This window comes from Mobula hypostoma, chromosome 19, assembly GCF_963921235.1.
Source record: "Mobula hypostoma chromosome 19, sMobHyp1.1, whole genome shotgun sequence".
NCBI lineage: Eukaryota > Metazoa > Chordata > Chondrichthyes > Myliobatiformes > Myliobatidae > Mobula > Mobula hypostoma.
Genome location: NC_086115.1, coordinates 14,465,172 through 14,486,890, shown reverse-complemented (window position 1 = coordinate 14,486,890; position 21,719 = coordinate 14,465,172). Strand labels below are relative to the sequence as shown.

The following is a 21,719-nucleotide window of genomic DNA, read 5'->3' as shown; positions in this document are numbered from 1 at the left end:
GAGCAGCATCCAGATGATGGAAATGAGCAGGTGACATTTTAAGCCTGGACCTTTCATCAGGGAAGCTATTTAGTTTGGTGGCGGGCTCCAGTGTTGACAATAGCATATGCCCATTCCCCAGGGGAGCGTTCCCGAGGAGGCATTTCATCATGCTGGGATGATGGAAATCAGTAAATCCCACTCCATAACGGTTGTGACTGTGACGACTGAGATACTGGTGTCTCCGGAAGTCCATACCCTTCAGAGCCATTAAATCAATACTGTCTCCGGGCCAACACCCTGACCTCCAAGTCCGTCCTCATCTCTGACTAGCTGAAGTGTGTAGGCTACAGGGTCCAAGTACTCTATAGTCCATCATGGAGATCAAGGACAACTCTTCCATGAAAAAGGGAAAGTCTCCTCAGTATAAGCTATAGACAGAAGTAGATAAGAGATAGATAGCTGATAGAAGATTATAAAATTACAAGAGTGTAGATAGGGTTGACAGTCAGAGTCTTTCTCCCAGAGTGAAAATGACAAAAACAATAACACAGTGGCTAGTGTATCCACTGTAAGTTTGGGGTTCAATTCACCACTGTCTGCAAGGAGTTTGTATGTTCTCTTCATGACTATGTGGATTTCCTCTGGGAGCTCTGGTTCCTCCCACATTCCCGCAGATTAGAGTTAGTAAATTGTGGACACGCTGTGTTGGCACTAGAAGCGTGTCTTGGTCTGTGCTGGTCATTGATGCAAACAGCATGTTTCACTGTATGCTTTGATGAACATGTGATGAATAGAGCTAATCTTCAAAAGGAGCTTTACAATAGGACACGCATTGATGGTGAGAGGGGAAAAGTTTAAAGGGGAGATGTGGGACAAGCTCTTACACAGAACGGAGGTGCCAGGAGTGATAGTGGAAGCTGAAACAGGAGTGATGTTTAGGAAGTTGTTAGATGAATGCATAAACATTAGAGTCAAAGTCAAGTTTATTGTTATGTGCACAAATACACGTGTGCATGGGTGCAATGAAAAATCTTGTAGCAACATCACAGGCACATATCACCAGAAGGGCAGCGTTCACAAGGAAATGGTAAGTTATACACAATTTTTGCAAGAAAGAACACAAGGAAATGTCCATTGTATTGCCAAGTGGTCATCGTGTTGGCAAGCTGTAGTGATTAAGGTTTTGCCTGCTTGTTCAAGAACCAAATAGCTGAAAGAAGTAGCTGTTCCTGAACATGATGGTGTGGGATGTCAGGCTTCTGTACCTCCTTCCTGATGGTAGCTGTAATAAGATGCCGTGGGCTGGTTGGTGAGGATCGTTAATGATGGACATTGCCTTCCTGAGGCAGTGCTTCCTGTAGGTACTACCGATGGTGGGGAGCCATGTGCCCAAGACGTATTGGGCTAGGTTCATCACGTCTTGCAGCTTCTTGCATTCCTGTGTGTTTGAATATGTGGGGAACAGAGGGTTATGCATCAGGTGCAGACAGAAAGCGTTTGGTTTAATTCAGCATCAATGTTTGGTGCAGATATTTTGTGCCTTGGGGCCTGTTCCCAGGCTGTACTGTTCTGTACTCTCTGTTCCCAGTGCAGTCTCCTCACTGCCTTATTAAATTGCTCCATTCTCAACATCTGACACCACTGGTCCTCTCAGACAATAACGCAGAGCAGTTCCAACATGGCTGGCAGGAAGGAAAACAGGCCACTCTCTAAGCCCTCAGGCATCGCCGCTCCCACCTAGGGCAGAAACTGTGACCAGAAATGAATTGCAGCCGAGAATCTAACCTCATTGTTCCAGTATAAATATTATCAGAATCCAACCAAGATCTAAAGAAGGCTTGAATATAAAATAAATTATCCCTGGGAGTGAGTTGCAGGCTGGAATCTAATTATGTGTTAGGGTATTTATATGTAGAATAACAGATCCCCAAGAATGAGTTACAAACTGGAACCTTTTCAATGGTTTGAGTGTGTTTAAATATAGAATAGCAGTTACTTGTGAGTGAGTTACTGGCAGGGATCTAATTGAGAGGGTTTGGGGTTTATATACAATAACAAATCTTTTTTAGTGTGCTATAAACTAGGATCTAATCCAGGGATTTGGAGGTATTATGTCGATCCATGGGAGTTGATTACAGACTTGACTCCAATTGAGAGGCTTAGATGGGTTATATGTAGAGTAACAGATCTGCAAGGTACCGAGCATGGTTCCGGTGTCCCGATCTGGTAGTGGTGGGGTGGTGGGGGGAGATGAGGGGGTAAGAAGGGGTTTGTGATGCAATTGTTGTGCCTGTCTTGTTGTGCGTTAGCTCCTCGTTGTCCTTCTAAACACTGTGGGCATGTCATGTTGGCGCACTTGTGGGCTGCCCCAGCACACCCTTGGACTGTTGGTTGTTAACACAAATGATGTGTTTCACTCTGTTTTGATGTTCATGTGCCTAATAAATCTAATCTTGAAACTTAAATAATTTCTCCTCTGAAGTGGAATTCAAGCAATCACAGTGACAGAGCTGTGAACAAAGAGCCTGGAGCTAGTTTGGAAGCCTCTGTAGTGGCTTTGCTTTTTTGTCTTCCTGTCTTAAAGCTATGTTTGCCACTTGTAATTCTTCTTTAATGTATTCCACTTTGTTCCGGTTACCCACTGTGAAAGCATGAAATATGTAGTAAGTCTTCATGGGTGGTGGTGGAGGGGGTGGAGGGGGAAGCCTGTTAATACTCAGATACATTGTGATTTGTTAGGCTACCCTGCTTAGATTCCTGAAATGTAACTTCAGGAAAGATAAGAAATGCATCAATTGGAAATGGGCCCCCAGCTCAAGGTTTCCTAGCGCTCGACTCCATATTGGCTCTGTATTATCCAGGTCGTGGGTCAGCCATTTTAGGGACCCCTGCTTCACTCAGACTGGAGAGTCTGGGCTGCAGTGAAGGAGGTGAAGAGGGAACACGATTCAGGTATGTAAAGTTATGAGGAATGTATAATTTATACTGATAAATTTGGTAGAAAGGATTCACAAGCATGTTATATAATACTGAGATATATAAAATTATGCAGCTATATAAAACATAGATAGGCCATACTTGAAGCTGTATAAAACTGGTAAGGATTGCGCTTGGAGTCTTCTCTTTTCTTATTCTGGCTTCTTTCCCCTTCATTTCCAGTCCTGATGAAGGGTCTCATCCTGAAGTGTCGACTGTTTATTCCTCTCCATAAGTGCTGCCTCACCATCTGAGTTACTCCAGCATTTTGTGTGTGTTGCACTCGGAGTATTGCATGTAGGTCTGGTCATCCCATTAGAGAAGGATGTGGAGGCTTTAGAGAGGGTGCAGGAGAGATTCACCAGGATGTTACCTACGTTGCAACTATTAGCCATAAGGAAAGGTTGGACAAACTTGGAATTTCTTTCTCTGAGCCAGTGTATGCTGAGGGAAGATTTCATGTAGATTCCAATAATTATGAGAGGAGTAGTTGGAATAGACAGAATCTTTTTCCCAGGGTTTGTTCGTTTGGTTGTTTTGTACCGTGCAGTATGACATGAATGACCATGGTCTTGACCATGATCATGGTTGTTCTTGGTAAATTTTTTGACAGAAATGGTTTGCCATTGCCTTCTTCTGGGCAGTGTCTTTACAAGACGGGAGACCTCATCCATTATCAATACTCTTCAGAGATCGTCTGTCTGGCGTCAGAGGTTGCAAAACCAGGACTTGTGATATGCCCCAGCACTCATACAACACCCATCACCTGCTCATTGGTTTTCAATGACCTGGTCGCTAGAGGGCCTGCATTTTAGGTGAGAGAAGAAACATTTAAAGGAGTTGTACAGGCTAAGTTTTTAATACAGAGAGTGGTAATTGGTGGAAGCAAAGACAAAAATTAATTGTATTTGTCACGTACATCTGAACTGAAACATACAGTGAACTGAGACCATTGTGCTACCAGAACAGATAGCAGATAAAATAGTTGTGTTTGATCGGTTTTTGAAAGGCACATAATATGCAGGGATGGGGAGGTATATGGGCCGTGTGCAGGCAGAAGGAATTGGATTACTTTGCCATCATGTTTGGCACAGCCGTTATGGGCTGAAGGACACTGACACTCGTACTGTTCTTTATTTTTACAATCCAGCCCTCTGGCCCAATGTGCTTGTGCTGCTCAACTACACCGAAGTGACGAATTAACCCACTAAACCGTAATGTACATCTTTAGAATGTCAGTGGAAACCCAAGTATGTGGAGCAAACCCGTGTGGTCACGAGAGGAATGTACAAACATTTTACAGACAGTAATGGGGATTGAACCCAGATTGCTGGACTGTAAAGCAATGTGCTAACCGTTATGCTACCGTGCTGCCCTAAAGGAGGACGCTTCCTCCCATTGATGCAGCAGATCTATTGTGATGGATGAAACAACGTCTCCAGTCCTGATGAAGGGTTTCAACCAAAATCGTTGACAGTTTATTCTTGTTCACAGATGCTGCCTGATATGCTGAGTTCCTCCGACATTTTGTGTGTGAAAGTCTCCAGTATATATTTTCCATTGTTGAGAGTATTGAGACTGTTTATAATGCCTCACCCTGCACATCACTATTAACTCAGGAAGCCAAATTAGCTTATACTGAGAGGAAACATTGCCATTTAGTAAGTTTTAATAGGTTCTTCTGACTGTTGAGGGACTGTTAATTGTCAATAGATCTTGGAGACTACACTAAGGTCAGACCATGTACCAATCCATTACCGATCCCTGCAAGCATCAGATGTTTGTTATTGTCTCTTCCACTTCTGGTCAAGATGGTGACTGCGTACAATGCTCCCTCAGTCTACACCCTCCAGATAGACCGCAAATCTACTCATTTCACTCCTTTTACGTCTGTTTTTCATCTTAAGTGTGTTTCTGGAACTTTTAGAACTTGTGATTTTACAGTTTAGCGGTCGATTGAGTGATGCAGCGCTTTGCAGTCTCCGAGAAGATCTCGGGAAGCGAGTTCAAGCTCGAACTCAAACCCTCAAGGCGAAGGTACTTTGAGACGGGCTGCGAGCCAATGTTCAGCTCCATTTCGCTGATTAAAGTGTCCCTTATTTGACAGTTAAGCCGTCGAGCAAGACTGAAATGTCGGGGCAAATGCAGAAGGTGAGCAAGGGTTCAGCGCCGGCTGTCCGTCCTTTGATCGCTGGTGGGATCCCTCTGCTGCCAGAGAAGGAGACTGTGTGGTGGCTCACCGTGCCCAGGCAGTGGCGGTTGGCCTCCTCATTCAAGCTGTGTCTCTTTCTTTCGAAGACCGTCGGAGGATGTCACTGAGTTCCTGTGTTTATGGATATAAGACCTTTTCATTTTTATGCTTTTTATAGTCTGTGTTTTTGCACGTTTATTCTCTTTTTTTTGTGTGTGGGGAAGGAGGGATTGGGGGACCAATGTTCTCGTTGCATTTTGTTAGTTTTTATATGTGGGGGGGAGTTGGGGATTGATGATCTTGTTGAGTTTTGTTCATTTATTATGTGGGTGGAGGGGGATTTGGGGGTTGATCATGGTGCCATTTTTTTGTGCAGGGAAGAGAGTTTACAGTTTTTCTGTGGTTTTCTTTGTTTCGTGGCTATCTAGAGAAGACAAATATCAGAATTGTATACTGCATACATACTTGAAACTTCTAAATGAATCTTTGAACCTTTGACCTTTTCCGTTCCTTATCAGACCAGACAAACCACATCCGTGACTGATGCATGTTATGCACCTTTGATCAATGACTGAGAAGTTTCTTCTCTTCCAGTCTCTTGTGTTCTTTATCCCTTGCTCTGATGAGAAAGTAAGGAAATTAGAGCAGGAGTAGGCCACTCAGCCCATCAAATCTGCCCCATCATTTTATGAGGTGCAACTCAATGCATAAAAGCATGCAGACATGGGTAAGAGATTCAGTTGTTGTTCAGTCCAAGCATCAGAATGCGGAAGAAATGCGATCGAATTGACTTTGACTGTGAAATGATTGCTGGTGCCAGATGGGTGGTTTGATTATCTCAGAAACCGCTGACCTCCTCGGATTTTCACACACAACAGTCTCTAGAGTTTACAGAGAATGGAGCGAGAAACAAAAATCATTCAGTGTGCAAATCACCTTGCTAATGAGATGAGTCAAAGGAAAATAGACAGGTTTAGGCTGACAAGAAGGCTACAGTAACTCATATAACCACGTGTTATGTCAGTGGTGTGCAAAAGGGCATATCTGACCGCTCTTCACATTGAACCTTGAAGTGGATGGGCTACAGCAGCAGAATGAGGTACCTAATAAAGTGGCCACCAGGTAGGTTCTGCCACATTGCTCTAAGAAATTATTTCTAATACGTTCCCACCTCTTCCATGGTACCCTTGTTTGGTTAGTTTAATTAGGGCAGCACAGTAACATAGCAATTGGCACAATTCTTTAGAGCACCATCGATCAGAGTTCAATTCCCACTGCTATTTGCAAAGCGTTTGTATGTTTTCCCCTGTGACCATGTACGTTTCCTCCAAACACTCCAGTTTACTCCCACATTCCAAAGACGTACAGTACATGTTTGGATTTAATACGTTGTGGGCATTCTATAGTTTGTTGGTGCCAGAAGCATTGTGACGCTTGCGGGCTGTCCCCAGCACATCCTTGGACTGTGTTGGCTGTCGGCGCAAACAATGCATTTCACTGCCTGTTTCAAAGTACATGTGACAAATAAAGCTAATTGTTTGTCTTTCAATCAGTATGCAGATTAAAATCGCCCATGATAATGGCAGCTCCCTTTTTCATATATGCTCAGTCCTACAGTAAGGTAACATTTGGCAGTCTATGGACCACTCCCACCTGTGTCTTTTCTCCCTTGCTGTTCCTTCCTCCACCCAATCCAATTCTTCATCACAATCCCAATCACTTCATCAGGATCCTGCACCATCCGGGCCATGTCCTCTTCTCAATGCTGCCAACAGCCAAGAGGTACAGGAGCCTTAAGGCTCACACCTCAAGGTTTAACAACAGCTTCTCCCCCACTGCTGTCAGGTTCCTGAACCAACCTGAAAAACCCCAACAGTACCTCAGACGATATACTTTTCCCCCTCTCTCGCTCAATCTTCGGCTTGTGTCATTGTGTTTGTTTTGTTGCTTATTTGGTACTATGTATAATTTATGTTAATTTTGTATATATATATATGTTGTTTGTCCTCACCTTGTAACATTCTGTGCTGCTGCCGCAAAGAGCTAATGGTCATAGCATTTATACCCTGTCTACGACAGTAAACGAACGAGTTTAATCTGTATCACTCCTTTCCGCTACACCGATACCTTGATTGATTATCAACATTACACGAAGTCTCAAAGTACATTTATTACCTAAGTCTGTATGCCGTACACAACCGTGAAATTCATCCTCCCCACCGACAGCTACGAAACAAAGAAAACCATGGAACTCGTTCAAGAAACATCAACCCCCACCCAACCCCAGCATAAAAAAAACACGCAAACAGGAACAAAAAAAAAAGTGAAAAATAAAAGAGTCAGGTTATAGCAACACCCACAAAAAATGCTGGTGAATGCAGCAGGCCAGACAGAAGTCAATATTCCGTCTGGGTAGCCTCCAACCTGATGGCATGTATATTGACTTCTCTAACTTCCTTTAATGCCCCTCCTCCCCTTCACACCCCATCCCTTATTTGTTTATTTAATTTTTTTTTTCAAATATATTTTTTATTTTTTCCCCTTTTTTTCTCTCTTTTTTCTCCCTCTGTCCCTCACACTATAACTCCTTCACAACACGCTGGAGGAACTCAGCAGGTCGGGCAGCATCTGTGGAAAAGATCGGTCGATGTTTCAGGCCAGAACCCTTCGTTGGGACTGAAGAGGGAAGGGGCAGAGGCCCTATAAGGAAGGTTGGGGGAGGGTGGGAAGGAGAAGGCTGGTAGGTTCCAGGTGAAAAACCAGTAAGGGGAAAGATAAAGGGGTGCAGGAGGGGAAGCAGGGAGGTGATAGGCAGGAAAGGTGAAGAAGAAATAGGGGAAAACACAGTGGGTAGTAGAAGGAGGCGAAACCATGAGAGAGGTGATAGGTAGCTGGGGGAGGGGGCAGAGTGAAATAGGGATGGGGGAAGGGAGGGGGAGGGAATTACTGGAAGTTGGAGAATTCTATGTTCATACCAAGGGGCTGGAGACGACCTAGACAGTATATGAGGTGTTGCTCCTCCAACCTGAGTTTAGCCTCATCATGGCAGTAGAGGAGGCCATGTATGGACGTATCTGAATGGGAATGTGAAGCAGAGTTGAAGTGGGTGGCCAGCAGGAGATCCTGTCTGTTTTGGTGGACGCAGTGGAGGTGCTCAACGAAGCGGTCCCCAATCTGCGTGGGGTTTCACCGATGTAGAGGAGGCCGCACCGGGAGCACCGGATGCAATAGATAACCCCAACAGATTCCCAAGTGAAGTGCTGCCTCACCTGGAAGGACTGTTTGGGGCCCTGAATGGTGGCAAGAGAGGAGGTGTAGGGACATGTGTAGCACTTACGCTTACAGGGATAAGTGCCGGGTGGGAGATCAGTGGGGATGGACGTGTGGACCAGGGAGTCGCGGAGGGACCGATCCCTGCGGAAAGCGGAGGGGATGGAGAGGGAAAGATGTGCTTAGTGGTGGGGTCCTGTTGAAGGTGGCGGAAGTTGCGGAGGATAATGTGCTGGATCCGGAGGCTGGTGGGGTGGTAGGTAAGGACAAGGGAAACTCTGTCCCTGTTGTGGTGGTGGGAGGATGGGGTGAGGGCCAAAGTGCGGGAAATGGAGGAGATGTGGGTGAGGGCATCATTGATGACAGCAGAAGGGAAACCACGATCCTTAAAGAAAGAGTACGCGTCTCCAGGCTTTTTGCCTTGAGACTACACGCCTCACAGAACACCCTCACAGACAGCAAAGCATCAGATGGCTCAATCGGCCTGAAAGCACACCACCAAAATGTAGATCACAGGCTCCAACAGCAACAAGGCCACTTTTGAAGGAAAAAGAAGACATCTGAGAAGTGAAAGAAGCAGTTTTGTGATCCATCTGAAGCTGCCCTTGGTGACGTTCACTGATACCATCTTCTTCTGTGCCCCTCTGCCTGTTTTACCTATTTGGAAACATCAACTAACGGAGAATGTTGAGATACCAGTCCTCGTCACCCTGTAACCATGAAGTCCGGAGGTTGATCAGACGTCGAGGAGTCAAGCCCCAATGGCCGGAGTCCTATGTCAGTGAGTCCCTGCACGTCAGATGGGGAAGTTGAAGGCCCAATATCCTGCGAGTTTGAGTCCATTGGAAATCGGAGGCCGAAGACGGCTTGCCCTAAGATTAGGGGACTGTGCGGGTGAGTGGGAGAGAGTCATGAGGCCTGTTTCACTGTTGTTGCTTTGTCACTTTGAATATTCTGCTTTGTTGAGTTCTGTGTTTAATTTGCCAAGTGCTCTGGGCATGCTATGTTACCACCCGATGTGTGGTGACACATGCCGGCTGCCCCCAGCACATCCCTGGTTGTGTCGATTGTTAACACAAATGACGCATTTCACTGTATGTTTCAATGTACGCATGATAAATGAATCTGAATGTGAAATCTGTCACTGTAATAGCTCTTGAATCAGATTCATTTAGTTCTGTTTGTGCTGGCAACTCATCTGGTTACAAATGCTGTGCACATTCAGAATAAAGAGCCTTGAGCTTTTTAAAGTTGTTAAGTGATCCCTTTACAATTCCTGCTGCAGTTTTGCTTATCTTTTCTGCTATTTCTACCTCTGATTCTCGTTCCTCTCTTCACTGCCCTGTACCAGTGCTCCCTCGTTTCTTGAACCCTCCCCATTTGTGGAAAGGTCTTTTTTACATCCCTGTGTAAGTCATTTTGTAGGACACTGGTCTCAGGTGGTTGATTGCAGCCTATTCCAATAGAATGGGTCTATCCTTCCTCAGTGCCAGATGCATCAGAAACCATTTCTTCCACAACGAGCTTCATACCACACAATAACTTGATGCAAGGTCTCAGCCCAAAGCATCAACTGTTTATTCCCCTCCATAGATGCTTCCTAACCTGCTGGCTTCCTGCAATATTTTGTGTACACTCCTCAATTCCTGAAGAAGGGTCTCGGCCTGAAACGTCGACTGCTTATTCATTTCTATAGAAGCTGCTGACCTGCTGAATTCCGCCAGCATTTTGTGTGTGTTGCTTTGGATTTCCAGCATCTGCAGACTTTCTCAAGTTTATCAATTATTCTAATGCTGGTTCCCACTCCGTGTTGTCACAAAATTATCAGCTTGCTCCTCATGAGAACCGAAGGTGTGCAGACTGCCTATGTGTTTCCTACTCCACAACCTTGCTGAGCCTTGAGGGAACATGACATCTCCACTCACTGCTGGGAACCTCTGGCCCACAAACAATCAGAGCAGATGAGAAGCTTTCGGGATGGGATTGAGTTGGTTAATTGAGAAGCATTCAGGATGGGATTGAGAGGGATAGGATTGATTCGGGATGGGATTGAGTTGGTTAATTGAGAAGCATTCGGGATGGGATTGAGAATCTTGTGGCAGTGCGTGCTGCTGTGGGTTTCCAGCATCTGCAGGATCTCTTGTGTTTACCTCTCTGATCTTATTTCCCCTTATCCAAAGTGCACATGGTTTGGGAAGTAATCTGGAGATTGTCCTCCATGTGGTCCTGCTTTTCAAACCTTTCCCCAAGCTGTTCCAAACCTCACAGCAGAAAATCTTTCCTACTTATAGAGTCATTCGGCATGGAAACAGGCCCTTCGCCCCATCTTTTCCTTGCTGACCGTATTACCTGAGAGCTAGCCCCATCTGCTAATATTAGGCCCATAGCCCTCTGAATCCCTCATTCCAACGCATATTAAAACGTTGATAATGTGCCCGCCTCAACCACTATTTCTGGCAGCTCATTCCAAACACCCTTTGCATGAAGAAATTATGTCCCTTTTAAATCTCTTGCCTCTACCTCTCCCATGCATGTACATATCCAAATGGCTCTTAAATGTTGCTTTTGAACCTGTTCTGTCCATGAGAGTGTGTGCCTTCCCTCCCAAATTCCAAAGACATACAGGATAGGGTTATAAACTCAAGAGATTCTACAGATGCTGGAAATCCAGAGCAGCACATACAAAATGCTGGAGGAACTCAGCAGGCCAGGCAGCATCTATGGAGCTTAATAAACATATCACACATCTTTATCTCTCCCCCACCCCACTCTCCATTTTCGGCAGAGATTTTTCCCTCTATGATTCCATTGTCCATTCGTCCCTCCTGACTAATCTTCCTCCTAGCACCTATCCCTGCAAGTGGAAGAAATGCTACACCTGCACATTCAACTCCTCCCTCACCTCCATCTGAGGCCCCAAACGGTCCTTCCCAACACTTTGCCTCCAAGTCTGTTGGGGTCGTCTATTGTATCCACTGCTGCATAAAGCAGGATTTCCCAATGGCCTACCATTTTAATTCCAATCCCTGTTCCCATTCCAAGGTGTCAGTCCATGGCCTCCTCCACAGCTATGATGAGATCATTCTCAGGGTGGAGGAAGAACACCTCATATTCCGTCTGGGTAGCTTCAACCTGATGGCATGAACATTGATTTCTCCATCTTCCAGTAATTTTCCTTTCTCCCCTTCCCCCTTCTTCATTTCCCCACTCGAACTCCCCTCTTACCACTTCTCTTCTCCTCAGCTACCCATCACCTCCTCCTGTCCTTTCTCGACTCTCCTCTCCTATCAGGTTTCTTTTTCTTCAGCCCTTTATCTTTTCCACCTATCACCTCCCAGCTTCTAGCTCGTACTCCTCCCCCCACCCCTTTCTTATTCTGGCCCCTCCTTCCTTTCCAGTCCTGTGAAGGGTCTATAGATGCTGCTTGACCTGTTGATTTCCTCCCAGCATTTAGTGTGTTGATGTTAGTAGGTTGTAAGAATGTTACGCAGGCTCTGGAAGCATGTCGATATTTGCAGGCTATCCCCAACACCTTCCTTGGACTGTGTTGGTCGTTGATGCAAAAGACATATTTCACTATATGTTTTGATGTACTTGTGACAAATATAGCTAATCTTTAAAAATGTTAGAAATGTCTTAAGTTATTGAATTCAGCATTGAGCCTGGAAGGCTGTGACGTGCTCAGTCAGAAGGTGAGGTGCTGTTCTTTGAGTTTGTGTTGAGCTTTGTAGGAGCAGTGAGGAGGCTGAGGATGGGGAGGTCAGAGAGGAAGGGAATGAAGAATTAACAAACAGGCGACCAAGGGCTCAGGGCCACACTTGCAGAGATAATTCACGTACAAGTTTCAGATATCACTGGTGACGCCAATGTTTATTGTCTGTCCCTACCTGCCCCTGAACTGAAGAGGCAGCTGCAAGTCAACCCATCTGAAGGATGCGGAGTCACAATCGAGTGTAGTTTGTAGTAGCTACTCGGTCCACACACCACTGTAAACCATGAACCCACAGTATGACAGAGATGAGTGATCCCATGTTAAAAGAATGTGTCCTCCTGCCTTTCAGGAATTGATGATCCTCACCAACATGGTCGTGGACTGGCCCTGGCAGACTTTAACAGAGATGGGATGGTGGATATAGTCTACGGTAATTGGATGGGACCTCACCGCTTCTATCTACAGACCATCGTGAATGGAAAAGCCCGTTTTAGGGTAAGAATACATGGTGATTTTCAATGCATTTTGTCTCCAAAGGTTTTGTCCCCTTGCTTGGTGACTTACTCCTGTTTGTCATTTTGTTTATGGAGATGTTGGGGAATGTTATTACCTGTTGAAAGTCAAAGTACATTTATTATCAAAGTACATATATATCACCACACATTACCCCAAGATTCATTTTCTTGCAGAAATAGTATAGAATCATTGAAAAACTACACAGAAAGACTGACAGATGTGCAAAGAAAACAAGCTGCAAACAACAAACCCAAATAGTTAGTAAGTAAGTAAATAAATAAATAACTGAGAATATGTTGAAGAATCCTTGAAGATGAGTCTGTAGGTTGTGGAAGAAGTTCAGTGTTGAGGTGAGTGAGAGTAGGTGCAGGACACTGATGGCAGCAGCAATAAGAGTGTATCGCCTAGAAGGTGAGGGCCCTTGATTATGAATGGCAAAAAGAGGCATACAAGAGCGAGATAGACCAGCTGGTTGAGTGGTGTTGCAACAACAACCTTGTACTCAACATCAGTAAGACAAAGGAACTGATCATGTTCTTCAGGAAGGGGGAAGTTGAAGGAACACGTACCAATTCTCATCAAGGGATCAGCAGTGCAAAGAGTGAGCAGTTTCACATTTATGTGTCTCAACATCTTTGAAGGTCTATCCCAGGCCCAGTATATTAATACAATTGCAAAGAAGGCATGACAGAGGCTATATTTCATTAGGAGTTTGAGGAGATTTGGTATATCATGAAAGATTCTTGCAAAGTTCAACAGGCGTAACATGAAGAGCATTCTAACTGGTTGCATCACCATCACATATAGAGGAGGCACTGCACAAGGTTGCAGACCCAACCAGCTCCATCATGGACACTATCCTCCCTACCATCAAGGACATCTTCAAAAGGTGGTGACTCAAAACAATAGCATTAATGATTAATGACCTTCACCACCTGGGACATGCGTTACCACCATTAGGGAGGAGGTACAGGAGCCTGAAGACACCCACTTATTTTAGGAACAGCTTCTTCCCCTCCGCCATCAGATTTCTGAAAGCACAATGAATCCATGAAATACAGACAAACGTTGCTGGTGAACACAGCAGGCCAGGCAGCATCTCTAGGAAGAGGTACAGTCGACATTTCGGGCCGAGACCCTTCGTCAGGACTAACTGAAAGAAGAGCTAGTAAGAGATTTGAAAGTGGGAGGGGGAGGGGGAGATCCAACGTCGACCGTACTTCTTCCTAGAGATGCTACCTGGCCTGCTGTGTTCACCAGCAATGTTTATGTGTGTTGCTTGAATTTTCAGCATCTGCAGATTTCCTCGTGTTTGCACTTAAGAATCCATGAACACTTTTTTCTCTCTTTTTGCACTACTTATTTCATATACACAGTTGTTCTGGTTAATTGGGATGCATCAAGATAATTTTGGCTGAATTAAGTGGCTGTCCCAATTGGCCAAAGTTTCATGGGAATAGTTAAAAACATATACAAAGATGAACTACCATTTAACTAAGTTACGAATTGTATATTTAAATTAAATACAGAACACATTAGAATATTAACAGTACTACTACGTACTATAACACTGTAGTTCCTAATAATTATCAATGGAGTAATTCATCCTGTGCACACTGCAGTGTTCATTTGTTTGACTGTAAATGAACAGAAGTCCATTTATGAGAGAAGAGCTACTTTTTCATTTAGGTTTGCACTCAAGCTTAAAAAGGCAGCACTTTGTGACAGTTTTTCAGAGTTGGACCAATCGCTGAGTGGGAGTATGACGAGAGCTAACTTTTAACTTAAGTTCGCACTCAAGGTTAGAAACCTGCAGCGTTTCTCAAAGTTGGACTGTGACCAGTCACTGAGCAGGATTCATTAGAAAGGGCAAATAAAAATAACGCAAGCGCAAATGGAACAGCTCTTGTTGTGAGTTAGCCAGTGTTTGAAGTGGCTTTGGCTCATCAGGCTTGGGTGAGGTAAATACCTGGTAAGTTTCTTTTTTTCTTAATTCTTCATTCCTCATCTACTAGGACACAGTTAGTGCAGGGAGGATGGCTCAGGGGCAGTGTTTTGTTCTGTGTGTAAGATCTGGGAATGCTGGGAGAACTCCAACCTCCCGGATAAACACATCAGTGCCAGATGCAGCGAGCTGCAGCTCCTCAGAGAATAAGGAACCTCGGCAGGTACCTGGGTGACTGTCAGGAGAAGGAAGGGAAGTGGGCAGCCAGCGCAGAGTACCCCTGTGGCCATTTCCCTCAATAAGTATACCACTTTGGCTACCGTTGAGGGGGAACCTACTGCAGGGGAGCCATGGTCTCTGACACCGAGTCTGGTGCTGTGGCTCAAAAGAGAGGAGAGGTGAAGAGGACTGCAGTAGTGATAGGAGGAAGAGAGATGAGATTCTGTGGGTACAATAGAGACAGCCAGATGATATGTTGTCTCCCAGGTACCAGGGTCAGGGATGTCTCAGATTGGGTCCACAGCATTCTAAAGAGGGAGAGTGAGCAGCCAGATGTCTCGATGTATATTGGTAGGAAAGGTGAGGAGGTCCTGAAGGGAGAATTTAGAGAGCTAGTTAGAAAGCTGAAAACCAGGACCTCCATGGTAGTAACCTCTGGATTACTGCCAATGCTATGCGCCAATGAGGGTAAGGATAGGATGGTTTGGCGATGAATGTGTAGCTGAGGAACTGGTGCAGGGGACAGGGGTTCAGATTTATAGATCATTGGGATCTTTTCTGTGGAAGGTATGACCTGTACAAAAGGAATAGGTTGCACGCGAACCCGAGAGGGACCAATGTTCCTGTGGGCAGGTTTGCTAGAGCTGTTCGGGTGGGTTGAAACTAACTTGGCAGGCGGATGAGAATTGAAGTGATGGCACTGAGGATGAGGTAGATGTTTACAAACAGACGCACTGTATAGTGAGACTGCTCGCAAAGAGATGCTGACGACAGGGCAAAATTGCAGTCCGTTGGATAAATTGCAGAGTTAAAAGCAGACAAAATCAAAAAGGGTGATGAATACAGGACTGAAGGTGTTGTATTTGTATGCATGCAGTACATAGAGTAAGGTAGATGAACTTGGAACGCAGTTACAGAGTGGCATGTATTGAGGTTGGAGGCATCACTGAATCGTGGCTGAAAAAAGCTGTGAGCTTAATGTCCAAGGATACACATTATAATGAAAGGACAGGCAGTAAGAAAAAGGGCATGGCTCTGTTGATAAAAATGAAATCAGATCATTAGAAAGAGGTGACATAAGGTCGGAAAGCGTTAAATCATTCTGGGTAGAGCTAAGGAACTGCAGGAGTTAAAAGACCTTTTGTATACAGACCCCAAGACAGTAGTAAAGATGTGGTCTACAAATTAGAACGGGAGATGAAAAATGCATGCCAGAAGGGCAATGTTATGATAGTCATGGGGGAATTTCAATATGAAGGTAGATTGGGAAAATCAGGTTGGTGCAGGATCTCAAGAGAGGTGTTTTCTGGAATGCCTACGAGATAGCTTTTTTAGAGCAATTCATGGTTGAGCCCACTAGGCTATTCTGGATTGTGTGTTGTGCAATGAGCTAGAACTGATTTGAAAGCTAAAGATAAAAGGGGCCAGTGATCATACTATGATAGAATCAAGCCTGCATTTTGAGAAGTAGCTAAACTCAGATGTATCAGTAAAGGGAATTACAGAGGCATGAGAGAGGAGGTGGCCAAAATTGATTGGTAAAGAACAGTTATGGCTGTAATTTCTGGGAGCAATTTGAAAAGGGCTGTATATATATTCCAAAGAGGAAGAAGTATTCTAAAGGAAGGATGACATAACCGTGACTAACATGGGAAATTAAAGTCAGCATAAAAGCCAAAGAGAGGGCATATCATAGAACAAAAATTAATGTGAAGTTAGAGAACTTGGAAGCTTTTAAAAACCAACAGAAGCCAACTAAAAATGTCATAAAGAAGGAAATGTTGGATAGTAATATTAAAGAGGATATCAAATGTTTCTTCAGATACATAAAGTGTAAAAGAGAGGCGAGCATAGATATCGGACCACTGGAAAATAATGCTGGAGAGGTAGTAATGGAGGACAAGGAAATAGTGGATAAACTGAATGAGTGTATTGCAACAGTCTTCATTGCGGAAGACACTAGAGTATGGCAGAAAGTTGAGTGTTTGGGGGCAGAAGTGAGTGTAGCTGCCATTACTTGGCAGAAGTTTCTTGGGAACTGAAAGGTCTGAAGGTAGATAAGTCACCTAGACCAGAAGGTATACAGTCCAGGGTTCTGAAAGAGGTGGCTGAAGAGATTTCAGAGGTATTAGTAATGATCGTTCAAGAATCAATTGATTCTGACATGATTCCGGAGGTCTGGAAAATTGCAAATGTCACAACGCTCTTCAAGAAGGAAGAAAGGCAGAAAAAAGGAAATTATAGGCCAGTTAGTCTAACCTCAATGATTGGGAAGGTGTTGGAGTCAATTGCTAAGGATGTGGTTTCAGCGTACTTAAAGGCACATGATAAAATAGGCTGCAGTCAGCATGGTTTCCTCAAGGGAAAATCATGCCTGACAAATCTGTTGGAATTCTTTGAAGAAATAACAAGCATGATAGACAAAGGAGAATTGGTGGATATTGTTTACTTGGATTTTCAGAAGGCCTTTGACAAGATGCCACACATGAGGTTGTTTAATAAGATATGTGACAAGAATACACATAGATTAAGATGTAGCTGTCTTGTGCTGGCACCAGTGGAATCAGCAGTTGGTCTGCCACCTGTCTTCAGGAGAGAGAGAGATAAGGAAAACAATGGAGCAGCATTTGGAGATGTTAATGAAGGGGAAGGAGAGCTGTCAAGATCGGCTCCCCCTTTGAACCCTGAACTGTTTGAAGTGATGGACAGGCGATACCCCAGCAGGGGGATAAAAAGGGACAGGTTCACTAAGGCAGGACACACACGACACCCGAGGTAACAAGACCCTGGAAGCGGTGCGTCTCTCACAAGTCGGTGGGAAGTACCGGGCCATAGATGCACAGGGTGGAAAGGCACGATCGGCGGGAACCTGGTGTGTGCCCACCCTTGCCTGGGTGCCAGGTTCACCGCAGAGAAACGATTGTATCTGAAAACGGAGGGGTCACGGTCGGTGACCTCAGATGACATCACAAAGGACTGGCCCGAAAGCTGACTGCGAAGGTCTGTGTGGAAGCCTTGAATATTCATTCGTTTTGGTCTCTCTCTCCTTCCCCCCACTGTCCATCGCCACGGCAGCGATTACTGCGAACTGAACTGAACTAAATTGAACTGAACTTTGCGTCACTTTGAAACTGGTCATTTACCCCTAGACAACGATAGAGCTTGATTAATCCTGTTATCTTAATTCTGTGCACATGTGTGTTTATCATTGCTGAACTGTTGCATTTATTATCCTTTTGATTAAAGTACTGTGTTGCTTGTTTCTTTAATAAAACTTTCTTAGTTCTAGTAATCCAGACTCCAACTGAGTGATCCATTTCTGCTGGTTTGGCAACCCAGTTACAGGGTACGTAACAGATAAAAGCCCACGGTATTACAGGAAAAATACTAGCATAGATAAAGTATTGGCTGATTGGCAGGAGGCAAAGAGTGGGAATAAAGAGAGCCTTTTCTGGTTGGCTGCTGGTGACTAGTGGTGTTCCACAGGGGTCCGTGTTGGGACAGCTTCTTTTACATTATATGTCAATGATTTCGATGATGGAATTGATGGCTTTGTGGAAAAGATTGTGGACGATACGAAGATAGGTGGAGGGGCAGGTCATTTCAAGGAAGTAGAGCAGCTATAGAAGGACTTAGACAGATTGGGAGAATGGGCAAAGAAGTGGCAGATGGGATACTGTGTCGGGAAGTGTATGGTCATGCACTTTGGTAGAAGAAATAGAAGTGTAGACTATTTTGTGAATGGAAAGAAAATTCAAAAATCTGATGTGCAAAGGGACTTGGGAATACTCACACAGGATTCCTTAAAGGTTAGTTTGCAGGTTGAGTCTGTGGTGAGGAAGGCAAATGTGATGTTTGCATTAATTTCAAGAGGAATAGAATATAATACCAAGGTTGTGATGCTGAGGCTTTATAAGGCACAGATGAGGCCTCACTTAGAGTATTGTGAGCTGATTTGAGCACCTTATCTCGGAAAGGATGTGCTAACATTGGAAAGGGTTGAAAGGAACTTCACGAAAATTATTCCAGGATTAAAAGACTTATCATATGAGGAGTGTTTGATGGCTCTGGGCCTCACTGACTGGAATTCAGGAGAATGAGGTGTGACGTCATGGAAAGCTATTGAATGTTGAAAAGCCTTGACAGAATGGACGTGGAATGGATGTTTCCTATGGTGGGGGAGTTTAAAACTGAAAGACACAGCCTCAAAATAGTGAGTTGTTCTTTTAGAATGGAGATGAGGAAGAATTTCTTTAGACAGAGAGTAGTGAATCATTGCCACAGGCAGCTGTGGAGGCCAAGTCATTGGGTATAAGGCAGAGGTAATAGATTCTTGGTTACTCAGGACACAGAGAAGGCAGAAGATTGGGGCTGAGATAAAAAAAATGGATCAGCCATGGAAAAATAGCATAGCAGACTCAATGGGCCAAATTGTCTAATTCTGCTCCCTTATCTTATGGCCTTAAAATCAATGCAGACACCTAGTGCAGATAATGGACTGCCTTCATACAATGCTTTCAATACTTGCAACCTCCGAATCTTCATTTTCATTGTAACATTCAAGACGATTGTTGACACCTTCAAATTCTTTGTAGTTCCTAACTTGTTAAAGTAGTAAAACAATTTCATTTTCAGTCCCATTTCTTTCTGGCATCTCCAGGCTGAATGCTTGAAATCACTGTGAGCAAAACAGTTTGGAATTGTCTCAGTGCTTATTTCTTGCCAACTATCAGTGAAAAAAAATCACTGCCTTTTAAACTCACACGCAACTGACACCATTTAAAAACAGTTTGCTCTAAGCACGGTATAGTGTTTAACAGCAATACAAGTGCCCGTGACTGATACTTGTTAGAAACAATCTCCCGTCCCGGTGAAGTGACGTAGTGTCTCAAATGAATATTTGCCCTGATTAATCAATGGCACAGTTACCCAGAATGCACACTATATATTTATTTCTGTTTTATGTAATTTATTGTTTTTTATATATATAGTGTACTGCTGCGCAAAACAACAAACATCATGACATATGTCAGTGATATTAAACCTGATTCTGATTCTGAATTCTTGTGGTAGCACTCTTTGTACATGTGCTCAATGGTGGAAGGACCTTCTTTGTGATGGATTGGGCTGTATCCATCACCTGTTGTAGGCTTTTCCGGTCCTGGGCGTTGGACCAGGTCATGATGCAACCTGCTATGTTACTCTCCACTGTGCATCTATAGAATTTTTTCAAAGTTTTAGGTGACATGCCAAATCTATACAAACTTCTGAGAAGGTCTACATTGTAAAGTCTGCCATGCTTCTTTGTAATGTGCTGGTTCCAGGAGAAATCATCTGATATGATAGAGGAGTATGGGCAAGATTGGATCCCAACCAGTCCTGATGAAAGGTTTCAGCCTCAACTGTCGACTGTTTACTCTTTTCCATAGATGCTGCCTAGCCTGCTGAGTTCCATTAGTCATGATCGAATGGCAGAGCAGAGTCGATGGGCTGAATGGCCTAATTCTGCTCCTATGCCTTATGGCCTTATGGTTTTATGCTTGCCTTTATTAGTTGAGGCACTGAGGTTAAGAGTCGGGAAGTTACACAGCCACTTAATAAATCTCAGGAATATTGCAGGCTTTTCTGGTCACCACAAAATAGTAAGGATGTGGAGACTTTGGAAAGAAAGCAGGTGAGGTTTACCAGGATGCTACTTGGATTAAAGGACATGTGCTATAAGGAGAGGTTGGGCTGCTTTCTCTGGAGCGCTAGAGGCTGAGGGGCAGTCTGATAGATGTTAATAAGTTTATGAAAGGCATGGTGTAGTCAGCCAGATGGTGAGGTCTGCTGAAGGGTTTCGGCCTGAAACGTCGGCTGTACTCTTTTCCATAGATGCTGCTGAGTTCCTCCAGCGTGTTGCTCGGATTTCCAGCATCAGCAGATTTTCTCTTGTTTGTGAGTAGACGGCCAGCATCACTTTCCCAGGGTCAAAATGTCTAATACTAGAGGGCATGCACTTAACGCAAGAGGGGGTAAATTCAAAAGCAACATGTAGGGCAAGATTTTTTCCCATTGAGTGATGAGTGCCTGGAATTCACTGCTGGGAGTAGAGGCAGATATAATAAAGGCACCTAAGAAGCTCTTTGATAGTCACGTGAATATGCAGAGAATAGAGCAGGGGTGACCAACCTTTTTATGCCATGGACCCCCACCATTAACCAAGAGGTCTGCGTACCCCAGGTTGGGAACCCCTGGAATGGACGGATATGGGTGTTATATAGACAGAAGGAACTAGTTTGGGTATTCAGTTGCTAGTTTAATCAGATCAGCACCACATTGTGGGCCAAAGGGTCTGTTCTTGTGCTATATGTCCTATGTTAATACAGTTGATGCTTCTGAAAGTCAGTCATTCATAAAATTATAGTTACTGACTATTTGATAGACATGAAAAAATTCAATAATAATCTTGACCCATAGGTGTCCTTGATACCCACAAGATTAACCCAACAATTCAGATGTTTTGAATCAAATATTCACTGATCCTCAACTCTTATATATTCTACTACAGTATTAAAAAAATCATTAAATGATCATTTTCTTAATAATTCATTTTTGGGCATAGTGTGTGACCTTTAAAATGGATGATACATGTTTTGGATGTACGCACAATTTTGATAAATCTTGTTACATCATCCAATCAATCCAGTGAACTATTATCTCCCATTAGCTGAACTACAGAATGGTGAGCAGGTAGTCGTCATGGTTCTCCTCATTAATTTAGTTAATGACTATTTAATGCAGCTACAACTGGTAAATCAATATTATGCATATTGCAGGGCTCACTTGGATGTTTTCATAACCTTTGTTGTCTCACGGGGGGAGTGACATTTACTGCTCTAGATGTTCCTCCATTCATAAGGGACTTA

General features: G+C 44.0%; 1 protein-coding gene across 3 annotated transcripts in view; it reads left to right on the top strand.

The window, feature by feature from the left end:
• Positions 1-21,719, top strand: part of crtac1b (cartilage acidic protein 1b) — a 313,163-nt gene that overhangs the window by 183,910 nt on the left and 107,534 nt on the right. For all 3 annotated transcript variants that reach the window (XM_063071392.1, XM_063071393.1, XM_063071391.1), the window contains exon 7: positions 12,481-12,626. In XM_063071392.1, the coding sequence (XP_062927462.1) occupies positions 12,481-12,626 (146 nt within the window). The remainder of the gene's footprint in view (positions 1-12,480; positions 12,627-21,719) is intronic.